The 21979-nt window shown below is 42.7% G+C and overlaps 1 protein-coding gene across 4 annotated transcripts in view; it reads left to right on the top strand.

Annotated features, from left to right (window-relative positions):
* MTM1 (myotubularin 1) overlaps positions 1 to 21979 on the top strand; it is a 119991-nt gene that overhangs the window by 51907 nt on the left and 46105 nt on the right. For all 4 annotated transcript variants that reach the window (XM_004390714.1, XM_023725505.1, XM_023725506.1 and 1 more), the window contains 2 exons: positions 9844 to 9954; positions 15559 to 15660. In XM_004390714.1, the coding sequence (XP_004390771.1) occupies positions 9844 to 9954; positions 15559 to 15660 (213 nt within the window). The remainder of the gene's footprint in view (positions 1 to 9843; positions 9955 to 15558; positions 15661 to 21979) is intronic.

Consider the following 21979-nt stretch of genomic DNA (forward strand, 5'->3'; position numbering starts at 1 on the left):
CATCCTCACAATCCTTGTTATGCTTGAGCCCATTGTTGCAGCTACTGTGTTAATCCATCTCGTTGAGGGTCTTCCTCTTTTTTGCTGACCCTGTACTTTACCAAGCATGATGTCCTTCTCCAGGGACTGATCCCTCCTCACAACATGTCCAACGTATGTAAGATGTAGTCTCACCATCCTTGCTTCTAACGAGCATTCTGGCTGTACTTCTTCCTAGACAGATTTGTTCATTCTTCTGGCAGTCCATGGTATATGCAATATTCTTCACCAACACCATAATTCAACGGGGTCAATTCTTCTTTGGTCTTCCTTATTCATTGTCCAGCTTTCGCATGCATATGAGGCGAGTGAAAATCACCATGGCTTGGGGCAGGCATACCTTAGTCCTTAAAGTGACATCTTTGCTTTTCAGCACTTGAAAGAGGTCTCTTGCAGCAGACTTGCCCAATGCAATGCATCATTTGATTTCTTGACTGCTGCTTCCATGGGTGTTGATTGTGGATCCAAGTAAAATGAAATCTTTGACAACCTCGATCTTTTCTCCGTTTATCATGATGCTGCTTGTTGGTCCAGTTGTGAGGATTTTTGTCTTCTTTATGTTGAAGTAACCCTTAAACAAACAAACAAACAAAAAAACCCTGTTGCCGTGGAGTGGATTCCGACTCATAGCGACCCTAACCCTTAGGCAGTATAATTTGGTTCTAGGTTTAGGACTGCTGGTGTGACAGGAAACATGTCAGGTTATATAGTTTTCATTTTCTGAAGATAAGTCAGAAACAGCACATTCTTCCTAGAACCAAATTCAAGTAGAAATTTGTCATTTGGGTTTTCTGTAAAAGGGAAAAGCATAGTGATTCAATTCCTCAGGCAGAGTTTTACAACCAAAGACTCTTGAATACCATTCAGTCCAGCAGTCCTTTGTTGACCGTCAGTAAAGACAGAACACACAATGTTAACTACTCAGTACAGGTACTTCTATGAGGGACTAACATAATGGTCTACCTACATTGTTTTGTTATGGTCTAACAGTGCAGATAGTACTTGAATCTAGATGAATGGACAATCTGCGCACATCTATTAGATTCTGTCTCTCAAATATTAGGCTCTGAAATGAGCTTCAGATAGGCTAGGTATCATTCCATTCAAGAGCTGGGCATCTGACAGGTGCTTTGGGTTCCATAATCTCTATAGTTGGCTGCAGTGGGAGCTGTAAGCCTTGAATATCACAAGGAAAGAAGGTAAAGTTTACATTCCATTGTGAACATTTCAAAACCAGACATATTCTTTCCTAAGGAGAAGGCCAGTCCACTTCAATACACGCATGAGCTAAAAGGATTCCTGAAGGTATGCTGTTGTTAGGTGCTTTTGAGTCAATTCTGACTCATAAGGACCCCATGTGACAGAGTAGAGCCACCCCATAGGGTTTCATAGGGTGTAATCTTTACGGGAGCTGATCACTGGGTCTTTCTTCCCTGGAGCCGCTGGGTGGTTGGCAGATGAGTGCTTAACTGTTTCATCACCAGGGCTCCTTTCCTGTAGGTATATCTAGTATTTTTGTTTTCAGGAAAATGCATTGGAAACTTTTCAAGATTGTCCTTTTTGAGGTCCTTCTGTACAGTGGAATCGATACCTCTTTTCATTTTAAAAGAGGTGAAATAATGCTGAATAGACTATAATAATAAAACATCCTAGTGTGTCTGTTGGAGCCCTGGTGGCCCAGTGGTTAAGAGCTGGGCTGCTAACCAAAAAGTCAGCAGTTCGAATCCACCATCTGCTGCTTCGAAACCCTATGGGGCAGTTCTTCTCTGTCCTATAGGGTCGCTAAGAGTCAGAATCGACTCGACGGCAGTGGGTTTGGTTTTTTTTGGTTTAGTGTGTCCATAAATAGGAACATAATGGGACCAGAGGATCTGTATTACAGGTGTTTTTTAAACTTCCCATCTTAAATCATGTCCTTATATTGTTGCTGCAAAACGAATGGCATTTTACGGTTAAAAACAATCCTACTGATGCCCTGGTCCCTTTGCCCCCTTGTCCCTGTACCGTTCCCAATTTGCCAATCCCCAGATCGGGGTAGAGCCTGCCGTCTGTGGGTGACTGAGCACTGATGGAAGCTAGGAAGGTCATGGAATGGATTTCATTAATTAGTTCCACTACAAATTCAGACTTTCAGACCTCCAAAAGGCTCTCATTGCTGCTTTGGCAATTCTTTAATCTCAGGTTGACTTCTTATTTTATTGATGACAAACCTTCCATGCTGTAGCTGACCTTGTCTCTTGCTCTGTTGAAAAGTTAAGATTCATCCTGGCCGAGCTCCCATAAGTTCCCTTCTCATGGCCTCCATAAGTCCGTCTTCACCCGTCTTCTCCTCCTTCCCTCCCATCTAGAGGAAGGAGCTACACGTCGCTTTTCCCAAGTGAATTCCTCTACTCGAACTTTTATTCTTTATCCTTTTACTTCCTCTGGAACCTTGATGCCCCAGGGGTTATTCTCTGTCTTGCATTTTCCGTTTTCATTGGCTACCCACCGCCCAACTCTTGAGACCTGCTCAAGTCTCTTCATTCTAAAAGCACCTTCTTGCATCTCTGCTACCCCCTGATACTACTATTGTCTTTCTTCCCCTTCTCTGCCAAACTTCTTTAAAAATTAGTCCACACAGGCTGCTTCCCCTTCTGGACTCTTGCCTCCTTAACTTCTGTTCCCTATTGAAACTCCTCTTTCACCAGTTGATTCCAGTGGCCTTGGCTGAGTCCTCAACGTTTTAATGTCTCTGCAGCGTTTGATCTTGTTGACCATCCCTTCCTTCTTTGTTATTTGCTCCATGCATTCTTGGCTCTTCTCCCACTTCTGCCTTTTGCCCTCTTTACAGTTCTTCTTTTTTTTTTCCTTCTTCCTAAATATATTTTCCTCCAGGGTTCTGTCCTCACCCTCTTCTTTCTCAGTTGTCAGTTGCTTTCCAGATGTCTAGCTCCAGTCCCATAGTTTCATTTTTTTTAACATGCAAGCAAATGTATTTTTCTTTTCCTGTGGTAAAATATATATAACAAAACGTTTGCCAATTTTAAGTGTACAATTCAGTGACATTAATTACATTCACCGTGTTGTGTAAACATCACCACTGTCCATTTCCAAATGTTTTTGTCCCCCTAAACAGAAACTCAGTACCCCTTAAGTGATAACTGCCCATTTCCCCAACCCCCAGCCCAAAGTTAATAACCACTAACAAACTTGTCTCTATGCATTTACCTATTCCAAGTATTTCATATAAGCAGAATCACACAATATTTGTCCTTTTGTGACTGGGCTCTCTCAGCATAATATGTTTTCAAGGTATATCCATGTTGTGGCATTTATCAGGACTTGATTTCTCTTTACGGCTGGGTAATAGTCCGTTGTATGGATAGACCACATTTTGTTTATCCATTCCTCTGTTGATGGATGTTTGGGTTGTTGCCACTTATTGGCTACTGTGAATAATGCTGCAGTGAACATTGATGTACAAGTAGTTGTTTGCATCCCTGCTTTCCAGTCTTTTGGGTATATACCTGGGAGTGGAATTGTTGGGTCATTGGGTATATACCTGAGAGTGGAATTGCTGGGTCATTGGATATATACCTGGGATTGGAATTGCTGGGTCATTGGGTATATACCTGGGGGTGGAATTGCTGGGTCATTGGGTGTATAGCTAGGAGTGGAATTGCTGGGTCATTATTTATTGAATATTTGAGACCCTGTTGTGCACCTGTGCCAGGTGCCAGCAGATGATGGTGAGCACAGCAGACACAGTTTCTCTGCCATAAAGCTTATAGTTCTAATGCGGTCAACAGATGTTAATCAAATAATCACACCAATATATAATAGCAAGCTGTGTTAAGTATTGTATGGGGTTAGTGCAGTAGTGCAATACTTTGAGGAGCCTGGGACATTGTTCTGAGAAAATGATGGTTGATCTGTGGTCAGAAGAAAGAATAGGCATTACCTAGATACAGAGCAGGGGCTGGAGAGGAGAGAAGAGGCCGAGAGAACAGCAGATGAAAGGCCCTGAAAACCAAGGGAACATGCAAAGAGGACAGCATGGATGGGGTGTAGGGGAAGTATGGTGAGGGGTGAGGCAGGAGAGGTAGGTGCTGGCCAGATGACATAGGCCTCGTAGACCTTGTTAAGGATTTGGGCTTTTAGAGTTGAGCAATGCAAAGCTTTTGAAGTAGTTTAAGCAGAAGTTTAAGAATGATAGCATCAGATTTGCTTTTCTAAAAGATCACCCTGGCTGTTGTGTGGAGGGCAGATTGTTAGAGGAGCAGTAGTTGAAGCCAAGAGACCACTTAGGCTGTTGCTATGGTCCAGAGAAGTTGCTGGTAGAGTTGGAGAGGTTGATTTGAGATTGATTAGAGAGGTAGACATGGGAGAGTGGACTAAGAATATCTTCTCTTAATCCTGAGAATGATTCCTAGGTTTCTAGCTTTTATAACTGGGAGGGTGGAATGCCAGCCACTGAGATAAAAAACCTTGGAGGCAGATGTAGTTTGGAGAGAGAAAAATCATGTGGTTAGTCATGGACATCTTGAGTTTGAGGTGCCTTTGGGACCTCTTCCAGTTTTGTGTTTCCAGCTGCTTCCTGAATTTCTGTATGTGGTTAATGTATCATAACCTCAAACCCAGTGTGTCTAAAATTGACAGTGTTCTGTTTCTCCAAAACAGCCTTCTGTGTTCCTCACATCTCTTGGTGGTACCATCATCATCCCAGATACCTGGCCCTAAATCTGAATCTTTTTTGACTCTTCCCCAGTGGCTCACGGAATCTTACAACTATCTTCTTTGCTTCCTGCCTCAGTTATTCTCCAATTTCAGGTCCTCATAACTCACTTGCACTAAAGCGTTAGCCTCTGTGATTCCTATGTATGGTCCCTACTTTCCAGTCCACACCGCTCAATGCTGCTAGATGAATCCACATACGGCGCCATTCTCGCCATGCCATTCCTCGTCTCAGAACACGTTCCATGAGTTCCATTCTCCCTGATCCTAGCCGGATGCACTCTATTTGAAACCCAGCCCACTTGTTTGTGTTTTTAGTAAAATCCTCGTTTGCCCTCGTGTGTGTTCGATGTCACTGTTACCTCCAAAAGGCCAATCTCGAAATGACATGGGGGCGGCCTCTGACCTCCTCTGACCTCACCAGGGGGAGGGAGAATGAAGACCAACAGCCCAAGGCTGATTCCTATGAGGCGGAGGGCAGACATGCCTCCTCTCTCCGCCATCTTTACTCATTCTGACAACCGTCCCTCCCACAGCACTCTCTACTTCTCTGCTGGGTTCAATAATTCATTGCAATGGCCACACAGAACTCACAATACTCAGACAATTATGGGGTTTATTAGGGAAGTAATAGGTTACAATTCAGGCTCAGGAACGCTCAGGATACAGCTCTTCTATCAGGACAGCCTCTTTTCAGCTGTGCTCACAGACACACCTCTCTCTGGCCCTCAGCCTCTGCCCTGCTCAGGCAAGTGTTACAGAGCTTTTAAAAAAAAACAAAACAAAAAACCAAACCCATTGCCGTAGAGTTGATTCTGACTCATCGCGACCCTATAGGACAGAGTAGAACTGCCCCATAGGGTTTCCAGGGAGCAGCTGGTGGATTCAAACTGCCAACTTTCTGGCTAGCAGCCAAGCTCTTAACCACTGTGCCACCAGGGTTTCCATAAAACTCTTCTAGCCCCTGCCAACAAATACCCAGAAACACCCCACTCCACCAGTAAGCCTTGGCCCAAAGGCTCTCAGCTTTCTCGCTCTGTGGGCCAGGAAGCCCACTGCATTGTCTCCTGCCGGTCTGTCTTGCTCTTCTCTCCTGTTGCCATTTCTCTGCCACTGCTTCTTGCTGTCTTCAGTGTTACAGCTCTCTGTCTCCTGGGTCCAGGAGTTTCTCAGCACAGGTATCCCGGGTCCAAAGGACACGCTCCACTCCTGGCTGTTCTTCCTTGGTGGTGGTGGGATCCTCTCTCTGCTCTGGAATTGACTTTCTTTTAAGCAAAACTGACTGATCCCCTTGATGGGGCATAATTGCCTATTTGCACAGTGCCACCCAATTACTTGGGTGGGAGTTGCAAGACCATGGTTAGAAAGGCCACACAGAAGTGATTCATCACACCTCACCTAGCTTCAAGTGGCATCTGGCAATCCTTGGAGTTCTTCGCCACTTGTAAATGCATCTGCCTCCATTGTCCCATGGCATCTGTCTTCCCCCGCATGACCCTGTTTTTCATGCCTGTTCTCCCATTGTATGAAACATCACTCAGAAGTGGCATGACTTAACTGAGAACATCTGCAAAAAAACTATTTCCAAACTGGTCATGGTCACAAGCACAGAGGTTAGGACTTCAACACGTCTTCTTGGGGGACACACTTCAGTCTAGAGCACCTCCCATTCCACTTCGTCCAGACTTTTCTTACCGCTCTAACACTAGCGATTTGGCATTGTGGTCATTTGGGTATACGTGTCTCATCTCCCAAACTAGGCCCCAAGTCCCCTACCCCCTCCTTGCCCCCAAGTGCAGCATCTGCATCTTATCTTCGTGGACCCCTAGTGCCCAGTACAGTTTTTGTTACTTAATATGCACTCAAGAGAGACAGTGAATGCTTTATTTATCTATTGTTTATTTTTATTGTGCTTTAGGTGAAAGTTTACAGAGCAAATTAGTTTCTCATTAAACAATTAATACACAGATTGTTTTGTGACATTGGTTGCCTGCTTTTTTTTTTTTTTTTTTTTTTAGTTTGTCATATTTTAGGTGCTTAGAGGCACAGCAGCATGGAATTTTGAGTTAGAATGGACCTTTGAGAATCCTTAAATATTTAATGATATTTAGATAGTGAAGACTCAGGTTTCTAGAGACTTAGGCTAATTTTCCTATTCCTGGATCTTCCAGTTTGGCCTGCTGAGCTATCTGATCTTGAGCCTGTCATTCAGGAAGAACATGGCGAGTAGCCTCGTTAGACTGTGGGCGCTGTTGACCAGGACCTGTCTGTGTCTCCCCAGTGTCCCGTTCTCTGTTTTGGGCTGGGTCAAGGCCGTGAGAGCTATAGAATGTCCTCTGTACAGGGACAGAGGACAGCAAGGCCAGGGCCTCATCTCACTTTGAATTCCTCTGCCCGCCCCCCCACCATTTTTTTTTGCATTCTTGCTTCCATGTTGATATTAGAATATCCCATTTTCATTTAGTAACTAGTCTATGTATTTTAGGTATAAGTTTGACGTTTAGGAATACAGTTGAACTTTTATAGGCCCTCATAAATCTCAGTATAGCCTAAGCATAATAATTGATATTAATTGCTTGATAGTATGTTTTTAATAATTAGATTGTATTGACAAATAAATACATTATAATAGGCAGCTATATATGTACACAGTTACTGAGTAGCGCTTTTTTCTGTAGGTATTTGGATTAGAGTCATGTATTAGGTGTCTCATCCCATAGCAGCAGCTAAAATATGCCTCCTGATAGGTTCAAAGATAAAGAGACCTGTTAGATGCTTGCTAGAACGTGCTCATCTGTTGTATTTGCAGAGCACAGCTATGCCTTCCAAGTACTAAGATAGTTTTTGCCATTACAACAACAACAGTTTCCACTGTTTTCTAGCTACCCTCTGCCAGGCACCATGCTAGGTCTTTTACACTCATTATCTTGAACCCTCCCTACTTTACAGGTAAATGAGGCTGAGAGATGCAGTCACTTGCCAGGATCATCCAGCTAATTAGTGTCAAAGCTCAGATTTCAACCAATTTTGCCCAACTCAAGAACTTGTACTCTTTTCGCTACACCACAATAACCACACTCTTATACTTTTTTAAGCTTTTTATTTTGAAATAATCATGAACTCATAAGAACTTGCAAAAATAGCACAGGGCAGTCCTATGTAGTACCTGTCACCCAGGTCCCCTCAGTAACCATTTTGCTGTATCACGATCAGGAAGTTGATTGGCACAGTGCAGTCACCTAGACTACAGGCCTGCATTCCGTGTCTTTGTGTATAATCCGTTAGCATTGGATTCCATGTATAAATTTATGTGACCACCACCGACAATCTGTCACTTCAAGAGAACTTCCTTGTGCTGCCCGTTTATAGCCACACCTCCCTCCCTGCAGCCCCTGGCCACCACTTCTCTTGTCCTCCATCTCTACAATTTTGTCATTTCAAGAATGTCAGAGAAATACAGTCATACAGTATGTGACCTTTTGAGATTGGCTTTTTTCACTTCAGCATGATGCCCTTAAAATTCATCCAAGTTGTTGGGTGTATCAGTAGTTCGTTCATTTTTGTTTCTGAGTCATATTCTAGGCTTTGTGGATTTCTAGACAATGCATGAGCTATATTTATATTTTATGAGGAAGTTCTTAGTTTTTGTATCATATTTTAAGAAGAAGGATTTAAAGTTAAGAGAAAAACTTTATTTGTATCCTCCCCAAAGGACATTTTTAAAGAACAAAAATTCAACAAACACTTTTTTCCTTTTCTTTATTGTCAAAGTCCAAATTTTGGATTAAAAAATTTGCATTAGCCCTACCTATCCTTGTCCATATTAGTAGATATTTTACATTATTGTAGTCATGGTGTATTTCGAATACTGCTTTTTTTTCCACTTAAACTGATTTTTCCACGTACCATAATTATTGGAATAGCTGCATGCCCATCCATTCTGTTGACTATAATTTTCTCCACCCTGATGTCCACCTCTGGTGCCATTGAGCATCTTTCATGCATATTGCCTTTCTCCTGCTGTTGAATGATAGCCACAAGATAAGCACTTAGGAGTGAAATTTTTGGGTCAAAGGGTAGGAACATTTTTATGGCTCTTTAGATGTGTATCCCCAGACCTCAGCTTGAATCTCAGCCCTACCCCATGTTTACTAGGCAATTTATTGAAAAATTCCAAAACTTTAATTGCCACATTGGAAAACAGGGATCCATCTATGTCCTGGAATGGTCGGGAGGATAAAATGAGACAATACACGCAAAGCCCCTATTGCAGGACCAGGCAGGTGCTGTGATTAGCTTGTGGTGATGATTGCCATATTACTTCACTAACATGACTCCATCCTACCAGCACTCAATGGACCAGTTGCACCCCTCATTGAGAAGCGTTGCTATGCGTAAAGGCCCATGTGCTTTGGGAAATGTACCGATGACTAAGACAGGCACTCCTTCCAGATGTGGATTTCTAGTGAGGGAATACAGACATGTAAATACATGGTAGCAAGACAGAATGAAGCAAGTGGTGTAATAGCAGTCCACATCAAGCTGTGGGACTTCAGAGGTGCAAGCAAAGGAGGAAGCCATCTGATCTAATTGGGAAGCAAGGCTTCGTTAGAGGTGATGCCTACTGAAACGGACTGTAAGCAATGGGGAGAATTTTGGTGGTTGGAAAAGATAGATCATCCCAGGCAAAGTGAATGCCTTGAGCAAAGCACATAGGCCTGATTGTGGACGAAATGTTTGAAGAATGGCGAAGGAGTTCGCTGTGGCTGGAGTGCAGGATGCCGTGGGAGAGAAGTCTGCAGAGACACAGCATCACGGGGCCCTTGAATTGCATAGCTAGGAGTTTAGTCTAAATTAGTCTGGAGGCAGTGAGGAATGGACCATGGTGAGGGATACGTTTTGATTGCATAGTTGACTATTTTAACGCTTGCTGTTTCACGTGTGATCTAGAGCATATCTTTGTTCGTAAATGGGTAAAGGGCCAAGGTAAAAATTGCCCTGAAAGCGTACGGTTGTTGTTGTTTTGTATGTTTTTGCTGTTTTAATTCTATACTACCAAAAATATTTACTTTGTCTTTTTGTCCATTACAGGATTCTGCTCTAATACTTGATGTTCCTCTGGGTGTGATCTCAAGAATTGAAAAAATGGGAGGCGCGACAAGTAGAGGCGAAAATTCCTATGGTCTAGATATTACTTGTAAAGTAAGAGGTTCAATACTTTCTCAACCAAAGAAAAAGAGTGTTTGATGATAGTAGAAAGTTAATGTGGGTTTCAAAAAAGATCAAAGTCCCTTGTTCATCTGTTGTTGTTGTTAGGTGCCGTCGAGTCGGTTCTGACTCATAGCAACCCTATGTACAACAGAACAAAACACTGGCTGGTCCTTGTTCATCTAAGATCCTGGAAATGGTTCTTCAAACCCTCATGGTCGAACTTCCCAAAACGACTGAGGGAAGTAGTTCCCATAAAACCTACCTGCTGGTGTCACCAAATATGAGGAGTCAAGGAGCTGGTCAGTTTGTTAGCTCGAGCGAGTAGGAAGAAAACTTTACGGATAAAAAATTTTTTTAAACTTTTTAGTTTTTTCCGAAGTCTGCTCCTGGCGTCCCTTGATAAGGATGTATTACCAGCTGGATGCTTTTGCTCTGTGAAAGGAAGGACAAATACAAGAACATTTTCCCTTTGTGAGCAGCTTGTGTCCTTAACTCTAACAACCTTTGTAACTTTTGTTTGTTGTTGTTAGATGCTGTTGAGTCAGTTCCAACTCATAGCGACCCTATAGGACAGAGTAGAACTGCCCCATGGGGTTTCCAAGGAGCAGCTGGTGGATTCCAACTGCCAACCTTTTGGTTAGCAGCAGAGCTCTTAACCACTGTACCACAAGGGCTCCAGCTTTTGCTTAGATAATTTTAAAAGGTAGTGGCCTAACATTTTGTTTCAGGATGGTGAGAGGCATAGATTTGATGATAACGAAATGTAATCAGATATAATAATAAATGTTTTGCTGAGCATCTCTGTGTCAGTCCAAGCACCACATGGAGGTAGATGGTGGCATCCCCATTTTATAGGTAGGAAGCCTGAGGATCAGAAGAATTAGGTAACTTAGCTAAGGTCACACAGGAAATGACAAACCTGGGATCCAAACACACTGAAATAATCATTTTGTAGACAGCATAATAAACCCTCTGGCAAAAATCCTACCTTCCAGGTATTGGGTATCAGAAGACTGCAGTCTGTAGAATAATGCTCGATCCTGGAAAGAGCTGGAAGGGACTTTGGGAGATAATCTGTTCCAGTGGTTCTCCAACCTAGATAAGCATCAGGATAACCTTGAAGGAGCCCTGCTGCTGCAGTGGTTAAGCACTCATCTGCAAACCGAAAGATGGGTTGTTCGAACTCCCCAGCCACTGCATGGGAGAAAGATGTGGCAGTCTGCTTCCGTAAAGATTTATAGCCTTCGAAACCCTATGGGGCATTTCTACTCTGTCCACTAGGGATGCTATGAGTCGGAATTTGACTCGCGGGCAGTGGGTTTGGGGTTTGGGTTTGGGCTGAAGTTTGCTGACCCAGAACAGTCTAAGGCCTTCATTCTCCACATGGGGAGGTGACTTGTCTAAGGTTGCCCAAGGAGCCAATGGAAGAGTCAGAATTAGAACCTGTTTGCTTTTCCTAGCCTCACTCACTCATGGTTTTGAAAAAACAATCTTATGTTTGGATTATGAATACAATGGGATGTTTTCATATCCAGTTTATAAATAACCGAGACTGGGACATTCTATCAGGGACCAAAGGATTATCTTATTATTAAACTTGAACTGAAATTCCCCATCACTCCCCCCGTCGGTTTTTTGGTTTGTTTGTTTCTGTTTCAACGTGAGCTACCTTATATACAATCCCAGCTACTGCCTACCCTTTGGAGATTTACTTTTTAAAGTTATTTTTTGTTGTTGTAAAAATATATATAACACAACATTTGCCAATTTGACATTTTTCACGTGTACAGTTTAGTGACATCAATTACATTAATCATGTTGTGCAACCGTCACCAATACCCATTGCCAAATTTCCATCACCAGAAACTGGGGATTTCTTTTAAGGAAGGTCTTTGCATTTTGCATGCAAGGATCCTTGGAGTGGAGTGTTATAGTAAAGTACCCAAGGAGAATAGGGGTGCTATTTTGATGATTTTGAAGTAACTTTCTCTAATAAGGTTTTTTAAAAAATTCTATTTGCTTCCTTGTCAATCGGAAAAATTTGTAGTTTAATATTAATCCCCCCAAAACGAAAAGATTAATAAGACAAAGCAGACTCCTACCCTTTGACTAAAGGCTTAGGAACAACTCACGGGACATAATTCTCAAGTGTTCCATATGTATATTTCCTGGAATTTGAGCAAGCCCAAAGAAGATGGCCTGGAACAATGTAGTAGCACGGCCTTGTAACTACATGATGTAATTTAACTACATTATCTCCCTGGCAACACCAATGTCTCAACAATCAGAGATTCCATTTTCTCAGTAGAAATTGGTATAGAAGGGATCTGGTGCCGTGGAACAGAAGACTCACCATCCTGTCTCTCAGAGGTCAACTTTCATCTGCAGTCAATAACCATAATAGAGCTGCATCACTCTCCCGAAACAAGGAGTTACAGCTCCTACACGGTTTTTTCTGCCCACTCTGCACATGGAAATTTCTGCTTGCCAATAGCACCTTTCACACGGTGGCTGTACATCACCACTGGACATCGTCTAGCAACAGGGGAGCAGGTGGATCGCACACGGGTAGCTCTGAATTTCTGAATTCTTCCCCCAGGTCCCATTCCAGCCCCTGCTGACAACTTGGAATCTTAAAAAAAAAAAAAAGCAAAGGAAAACCATGCCACCACAAAGCCTTCTCTCTTCTACTCCCCTCCCCATTTAGTATGTGGAAAGACAGTGTTGTGTTTTGAAGCCAGAAGTGATTTGTATTTTCTTTAGAAATGCATTGTGGAAATAATGCCTCAATAAATCAACCCTTCAGAATCGTTGTAATGGGGTGTGTTTGCTTCAGCTCTGATTATATAGCGAGACTTTGAGTATCATTGTCATGTGACCCATAGTTGAATAGGTTGAGGGTCTGACTGGGAGGCCGTAAGCCACAAGGATCTTTCCCAGGCGTCCTTCCCTGATGAGTCAAACTCGGAGGTCCCAAGTGGAACTCACTACTTAGTACATGCTCGTATTTCTGTTAGAGATTCGGTGATCTGTTGCCTGTGAGTCATTTGCCTTTTCCACTTCAGTTTTCTTGTTGGAAAGATGGAGTGGTAATTCCTTGTGCCTTTTAATTAGATCTGAATTGGATGGCAGAAAGCAGTTGCTTGAATTATTTGTGCTTTTAAACACTGAAAGTAGTTGTTGGAATTAGTGATGGAGCAGAATAAATATGTATCTAGAAATGTTCTAATTTCTAGCTGAGTAGTTAAGAGAATGATGTTACAGAGTTATCAGCTGACCCATGGCTGTTAGGAAGAAAGTTCCTCACAGGTCCTTGATCCCTGAGGGTCCTTGGCTAATCAAGTATTGTACTTATGGCTGGTTGCCAACCCTGCGGTTTAAAGTATATAATCTCATCGGAACAACTTTTTTCCTCCGTTTGACTATCGCTTTGCATCATGGACCAACAACTAATATCTCAGGTTTCTGCAGGTATATTTTGGTAAACCACTTTAAAGAGGGTATATAAGCTATTGGATTTATCCTGTTCTTTTAAAAATGAAAGCACAGAATCACGGAGCTGGGAAGGACCAGTAGACGCCATCTGTATCCAGAGTGATCAGTCTCGGTTGTTCACTGGATATTTTAGACTCTAGTTATTTATACTTCGTTTGCTGCCGTTTACATTTTGGGATGGCTTGTATGTAGCAAGACTTGCTGGTCCTTCAGAACAAAAACTTATTAAGCTTTAAGAATACTCTTGAGATAGTAAATGGAAAAGCACTTTGAAAAATACAAAGATTCTAACAGCCAAGAGGGAGGGGCTGAGTCCGGCTCGCTTTTGCTCTGTCTCCAGGCTCCAGCACAATACTTGCTTTTCTGAACAGAAAGTGCACTGCAGAGGATGATGTGTCCTAACAGTCAGCCATCCCTCAGCCACAGTGCCATGATTGTCTCTGAGGAGACAACCTGAACAACTCCAGTCTTGAAAATAAGATAGAACATTAGATACTTTGACATACAGCACAAATTGACACTTAAAGGAGCCTGTTTTGTTTGGAAGGAGCCCCGATGGCGTAGTGGTTAAGAGCTTGACTGCTAACTGAAAGGTTGGGGGTTTGAACCCATGACCAGCTCCACAGGAGAAGGATGTGGCAGTCGATGTCCATAAAGATTACAGCCTAGGAAACCCTATGGGGCAGTTCTACTCTGTCACTATGAGTCAGAACAGACTCGATGGCAACAGGTATTTTGTTTGGATTCTGTTTAAAAGAAGGTTATTAACCTTAAGTTTATAAAAGAGATACATACTTGAAGCTACCTTTTAAATCTGGTTTGGGTCATTACTTTTTAGTTCCTGGAAGCAGTCACTATTAATACTTGGTGCTTAATGTGGTTTATGCAGAACTCTGTGACAGTAAAACTATATAATAAAAACATATTACTTATATGGTAGGACTATAAAATGCTGCAACCACTGTGGAAAACAATTTGGTGGTTTCTCAAAAGTTAAACATAGAATTACCATATGATCCAGCAGTTCTACTCCTGGGTACATACCCAAAAGACTTGAAAGCGGGGACTCAAACATACTTGTACACCAATGTTCATTATTCATAATAGCCAAAAGGTGGAAACTACCTAAATGTCCCTCAAAAGATGAATGGATAGACAAAATATGGTCCGTCATTACAATGGAATACTATTCAGCTGTAAAGAGAAAGGAGATCCTGATACATGCCCCAACATGGATGAACCTTGAAAACATGCTGAATGAAATAAGTCAGCCACAAAAAGACAAATATTGTATGATCTCACTTATATGAAATATTTAGAATAGGTCAATATATAGAGACCAAAGTTTATTAGTGGGTACTAGGGGTAGAAGGGAGACGGGCAGGACAGTCATTACTTAGGGGACACTGAGCTTCTGTTAAGGGTCATGGAATAATTTGGAAATGGATAGCAGTGATGGTTGTTCGCCTTGATGAGCATAATGGCACTGAATTGCACGTGTAAAAAAGTCAGAATGGCAAATGTTTTGTTTGTTCCATATTTACCACAATAATTTTTTAAAAACATATTATTTATATTACTTGCATAAGAGCTTCAAATGGTAATCATTTTCTAAATTTTAAAATGAGACTTTAAAGAAAAAGTATGAGGGTAGAAGAAGGAGCTTATTTTAATGACATGTTTGACAATTTTGAGATTATATGTGATAGCAGATACTCTTTTAAACGGTTATGTGAATAGAATACTGTTTTATAATTAAATACTTCAGAAGCCAGTTAAAGTAGATAAACACTTTCGATCACGTGCAAGGCAAGGTTTGCTTTGTCTTCTTCCAGAATGACTTTTAGCTCTGTCGTCTCAGCACTAGTTGCTTTGTTTTGTCTTTACGTCCGTGACAACAATGGGGATGTTTTCAGATGTTCTTAAATCGGATATGTCAAAATAGCATATAAAACAAAGGTTTTCTGAGTAATCTAGATTAATTGCCCTTTCAGGTAAGTGAATCTTCTACTCCTTTAGTTAAATGCAAGGTTTTTTTGGCAATAAACCTGACTTTGTTTGAAGACTGAATTGTCACAATTCTCTTTCCTTTGCCCCTAGGACATGAGAAACCTGAGGTTCGCGTTGAAACAGGAAGGCCACAGCAGAAGAGATATGTTTGAGATCCTCACCAGATACGCCTTTCCCCTGGCACACAGTCTGGTAAATTCCAGGGCTCTCCTCAGGGAGATTAGTTTCTCGGGGGCCTCCTCTGTGAGAACGGCCTGTGGGCCAGGATTCTCTTGCATTCACTCTGTGTCACACTTCGCAGTGTGGTGTGTATGAGGGCAGTTTATTAATACTATGATTCCCAGAGGGACTCGGTCTCCCCTACTGGTCTGTGCCGATGGGCCGCACAGGCGACTGAAACTCGGTGCCAGCGGGGCTGATAGGCGCGCTGCGTGTGCCTGGGAGCTTTCCTCGGAGAAACCTGTGCTCTTCCACCGCCGAGTGCCCTCCGTCTGGGCCAGCCCTCTTTAAATAGAGAAGGTAGTGAGGCAAACTGTGGGCAGCTCAGTGCAGCTGGTTAGCACTGGGCACTCACATCCCAGAATCCAGTGCTGTCAGCGTGGCAGCTAATGAGTGGCGCATGTCAGGCTTTTGTGGCTCAGTTAGAAATGGGAACAGATCACTTGAGCCTAAATGCCATTTAGGCAAACATGCTTTGAAAATACAGATGTGTAGTGTAGGTATTGCAGAGAGTAAGTGAATAGGGCAGGTTTGTTTCTGAAAGGAGTGGCATTTCAAGTATCATTTGAGAGCATTTAGTATATATTTGGCAAGATAGATTTATTATGCATTGCATTAGTTATAATCTGTGACTCAGTCCATAAGGTGATTTAATATGTGTACGTAAAACTTGGCCTTCCTATTCATCCTACTGTTTGAGTAGTCTTCCTTTATTTTTATTTTTATTTTTTTTCCATTGACTGAAATAAACCTTTCCAGGAGTCTTGTTCTTAAAACAGTTTTTCTTTATATTCTGCCTTGCTCTTGCCATCTTTTATACTGTCATGCCTTGCTTGCATCTTCCTATTGTCCATCTCACCTTACCTCCACCTCCTGCTCCTCTGGGTGACTCTAAACACACGTGGAGGCAAATACCTGCTAAGGAAAGAATGTGTAAATACACACACACACCCTTTATTTTAGGATAAACTGAAGATGATGAAAGAGGTCGTTAAGGAGAAGAACTGCTTTGTATTACAGCTCTTTTTCCTATAACTGTCTTTTAATTTATTTTTCTTTTTTGCAATAAAGGCCTGAAATTTTTTCTAGTGAAACAAGGTTTCTCCCTTCCCACATTTTACCAGAAGTTGTTTCAGTCAAAGGAAATTCATGATTGATGGACAATTACATGAAGGCTGTGCAGGTCTAGAAGAATATGAAGTATTTATAGGCTGATGGTAGGTTAAAATGTAGTGCTTAAAAGCAAAGGCAGTGGTATCATATAGTTAGGATATATTTTCAGCCTTTTCTTAGTTTTTGCTTAAATATGTGATTTGAAAAAATGTTTCTGTATTAAGTATTTTTAACTGCATTAGGCTAAAAAGACTTTCATGGGAACACATCTTCTAAATAATAATGAAAGTGAAAGTGTAAGTCTAATTCATGAAAGCTCAGTTCAGGAACGTGTTCTGTCTTGGGTTTTGCAGATCTGGCCTTAAATTATCAGAAATTAAAGAATGGTTCACACAGCAGGTTTGAAGGAGCACCGCAGCTCCAGTCCATCTCCTACAAGATCTGGTTCCATCTGCCATCCCCTTTCTCTGGCATCTTCTGTCTGTCGTAGGGTTTACTCCCAAATATGGCAGGTGTTAGACCAGATTTTGCCTTAAACTACTGTCCCACCTCTCACTTCAGTGCCAACTATCTGGAAAGAATATTCTAGCCTGTCCTCATCTACAGTTCCCTCCAGCCCATTCCAGTATCCAGCTGTATTGAAGCTACCTTCTTGGAGCTCATGACCTCTTACTGGCCAAATCCAGTGGCTCATTTCAGTCTTCCTGCCTTTTGATGTCTCCTTAATATTAAAAAAATTTAATCACCCTCTTGAAAGTCTTCTTACTTGGCTTCTGTGTTCCTATACCATCTTGACTATTCCTTCCCAGTCTCCATTGCCTGTTTTTTTTCTGTAAATGTTGTAAGCATCTTGACAATGTTCTACTCTCAGCCATCTTCTCATGTAACTCCCTTTTCCTTGGTGATTTCATTTAGTCCCATGGCTTAAGCTATCACTGCTGTGTGGATGACTTCTAAATCTAGCCCTGACATTGTCCTGGGTGAACCTGGTGGGCCTAACCCTTAAACACTTTTATCTATAAGTCTGTGAGAATCCCAAGCTCATCATCTCCCTAAGCTCTTTCCATGTGTCCTGTAAGTTGGGTGATTCTCAGTTGCTCAGGCTTCATAACTCAAAGTCAACTTTTTCTTTTTTCCTCCACCTTGCCTCCCATAGCCACATCAGTTCCAAATCCTGTAGTTTCTACTTTCTTAATCAGTCTCAAACATCTCTTTCCATTTCTCCTTGTGCTTCCTAATTTATGTCATGCTCTGTTGAAGTTACTTCCAAACTGGCTTCCTTTCATTCACTTTCCTTCCCCTCCAACCCATCCTAGACAATGCTGCCAGTTAAAAAAAATGTAGGTATGATCACGTCACTCTGTGTCCCTCAGTGACTCCCATGGTATAAGCCTACACTCCACCCACACCGGATTGCCCCATGTTCCTCTGGTGTACACTGCATTTTCCCAACTCCGAGTTGTCATTTTTATTCTTCCTTGACCTACAGTCCCTTCTGTCCTCAACACCCATCTTCCACACACTCATCCTTCAGCACCTGGCTGAAATCCTCAGTCCTTTCCCAGGCCGTTTGTATTTCCCAGTGGGAGTTCATCTTCCTTCTCACTTGTCCTGCCATTGGACTTGCCAGAGCCTTCTGTTAGAGCATGTCTCCCAACCCGCCTTAGCTAACAATGGTGTAGCAAGTGCCTGTCCCCTCTGCTACATTGTAAGCTCATCAAGGCTGGACTTGGCCTTCATCTCTCTAGCCTCAGCATGACCTCTATATTGGAGATGTATAATGAAAGCTTTTTTATTGAACTCTAGTTTAGGAGAAATTGAAGGAGAAACCATTGTATGGAAACAAATGGGATGGATTTCTGAGTGCTATGCATCTAGCTCTATAACCTGGAATTCCTGTTTGGCTGTTATCAGAGCCATCCACCAAAACCAAACCTGTCGCCGTTGAGTAGATTTTGACTCATAGCAACCCTATAGGACAGAGTAGAAGTGCTCCACAGTTTCCAAGGCTGTAATCTTTACAGAAGCAGACTGCCACATCTTTCTCCCATGGAGTGGCTGGTGGGTTCCAACTGCCAATCTTTAGGTTAGCAGCTGAGCGATTAACCACTGTGCCACCATGGCTCCTTAGGGCCATCCACAGAAGGATTGATTTCTGCAGCCTGTATTTTTCATATCTATGCTAAGAATCCTTACTTCTCTCCTCAGGAAGTCAATAGAGTAACAAAGTAGAGAAAAAAAGGGAACTGAATTGCCTGTACAAAGTTTTGGAAAATGGCATCCTCTAAGCTTTAACCACTAAAAGTCTTCCTTTAATAATAAAAGTTTTAGGGCGGGGCCAAGATGGCAGAGTAGTCAGATGCTTCCGGTGGACCCTCTTATAACAAAGACCCGAAAAAAACAAGTGATTTGATTATATATGGCAACCTGAGAGCCCTGAACATCAAAGGCAGAGTTGAGGAACTGGACTGAGCGGCAAGGGGAGGGAGAGACGGTTCGGAAGCAGCAAGGAGTTACCAGACCTGACCCAGCGAGAGCCTGAGCCCTTCAGGCCTGAGCAGCTTGGGGGTCAGTGGTGAGGCAGGCAAGCAGCCGTGCTCAGGAGGTGCGTTTTCCACACCGGGGGAGACCCAGTGCCAGAGGGTCTATGTGGCCACCCAGAACCAGTGAGAAGCAGCTCTGCATCTGGCGAAAGATAAGTGCTTGCGTACAGCTTACAGCGCGGATCAGAAACACCCCCCTTAGGGAAAAACCTCTCTCCCATTTACCTACCCGCTCCCTGCTCTGCCCTGGGTTCCGGACCGGCTTCAGCAATTGCAGATTCCCCCCTGGGCCAGAAGTAGGATCCGTCAAACGCCCAGAGCCATTCTCCCTACCTTGGAGAGTGAACAAATTAACACACGGGAAAAAAACTGCTGGCTCCCTTAAGCCAGGAACCCAGGGTAGGCACAGCTCCTTTGCCTAGGCACAGGCATAAGGGATCCAGGGACTTTGAGTGCCTTTCCCCCTGCAGAAGACTTGTGTGGACCCATCTCAACAGCATAGGCCCTCGTTACTGCAGTACAGCGGTATATACCGGAACTCTAACTTCAACTGTTTCAGCTGTGAAATGGCAGGTTCTTGACATTTGACACTGTTCTGCCCATTAAGCAAGGTCTTCACCTACCCACATCAGGGGCCTGAGGACCGGAGGCTCCACTCACACCACCTAGCCACCTGTGAGAGGGGTCCATGAATAAGAGGTACCCCCAGTCCTTACAGCCAACAGCATTAGGTGCTCATAGTCTGGCTGCAAAACCCACCCACCTACGTGCTCTAGGCAACAGGGATACGCCTTCCTCCTGGACACTCAGGGGCGGCCGTCAGTCCCCTGCCTTGCTCAGAGTGTGTCCCCCTGCTGCAGCCAGATGCCTGTGCCTACACCAATCACCCAGCCTGTCTAGGACTGTAAGTGAGAGCCTACACCACACACTTGGTGGCTATCTACCTGGGCACCTGACCTGAATCCATACAGGAGGAGTGGGTGGACTTCTGAGCTCACATACAGAGTAACAGATCTAATCACCTGGTGACAGGGCATTAGAGCTTCAGAGGTGCACCTATTTGGGCATATCAATACAAAACGAGGCTAGGACACAGTAAGCAAGCATAAAATAAATAAATATAATCACTTATTGATAGCTCAGAGACAACAATCAATATCAAATCACATAAAGAGGCAATCCATGATGGCTTCAGCAAGCTCCCAAAATAAAGAATCTAGAAATTTTCCAGAGGAAGAAAATTTATTGGAATTACCGGAGGCAGAATACAAAAGATTAATATACAGAACTCTTCAAGAAATGAGGAAGGAAATTAAGCAAAATGCAGAACACGCAATAGAAGAAATTAAAAGACTAGAGAAGAGCATAATGATAAATTTAACAGGCTGCAAGAATCCACAGAGAAACAGCAATCAGAAATCCAGAAGATTAACAATAAAATTTCAGAATTAGAGAACTCAATAGTAAGTCATAGGAGCAGAATTGAGGCAATGGAAGTCAGAGTTAGTGAGATTGAAGATAAAGCCCTTGACACCAACTTATTTGAGGAAAAATCAGGTAAAAGGATTAAAAATAAAAAGTTTTAAACCAGATACCAAAACAGTACAAGATACAGAGACAAACAGATCAGCAGTTGACATTGCCCTTGGAATAAAAGCAACAAAAAAACCAAACCTGTTGCCGTCGAGTCAATACCAACTCGTAGTGACCCTGCAGGGCAGAGTAGAACTGCCCCATAGGGTTTCCAAGGAACGGCTGGTGGGTTTGAACTGCCAGCCTTTTGGTTTAGCAGCCAAGCTCTTAACCACTGGGCCACCTTGGAATACCACTCCCCAAGACATGTGCATTGTTTTAGAAATCATTTCAGAAAACAGTGTCATTGCCTGCAGAGTAGTGCATGGTGTGGTGTAGGGGAGCAGTGAGGCCAGGTGAGGAGGAGCACAGTACAGGAAGAATGATACTGAGTCCCATTCAGGGATATGACAGTCTAACAGAAGTGATATGACAAATTTGTATGAAATACCGGTGGCATAACTTCCAGCATCACAGCCACACACAAGCCACCACTGTACAACATACTGATAGACAGTCGTAGAGATTTGGAATAGTGGTTCTTAATCTCCCTGGAGTCATGGACTTCTTTGGTAATGATTTCAACTATAGTTTCTCTTCCCCTGAAAAATGCACTGTGTATCATATACATCAAATACATCATGTATCAGATACATCATATGCATGCAAAAGCTGGACAATGAATAAGGAAGACTGAAGAAGAATTGATGCCTTTGTATTATGGGGTTGGTGAAGAATATTGAATATACCATGGACTGCCAAAAGAACAAACAAATCTGTCTTGGAAGAAGTACAACCAGAATGCTCCTTAGAAACGAGAATGGCGAGACTTCATCTCACATACTTTGGACATGTTATCAGGAGGAAGTAGTCCCTGGAGAAGGACATCACGTTTGGTAAAGTAGAGGGTCAATGAAGAAGAGAAAGACCCTCAATGAAATGGATTGACACAGTGGCTGCAACAATTGGCTTAAGCCTAACAATGATTATGAGGATTCTACAGGACCGGGCAGCGTTTCGTTCTGTTGTGCCTAGGGTCGCTATGAGTTGGAACTGACTTGATG

The sequence above is a fragment of the Trichechus manatus genome, unplaced genomic scaffold (assembly GCF_000243295.1).
Source record: "Trichechus manatus latirostris isolate Lorelei unplaced genomic scaffold, TriManLat1.0 scaffold00323, whole genome shotgun sequence".
NCBI lineage: Eukaryota > Metazoa > Chordata > Mammalia > Sirenia > Trichechidae > Trichechus > Trichechus manatus.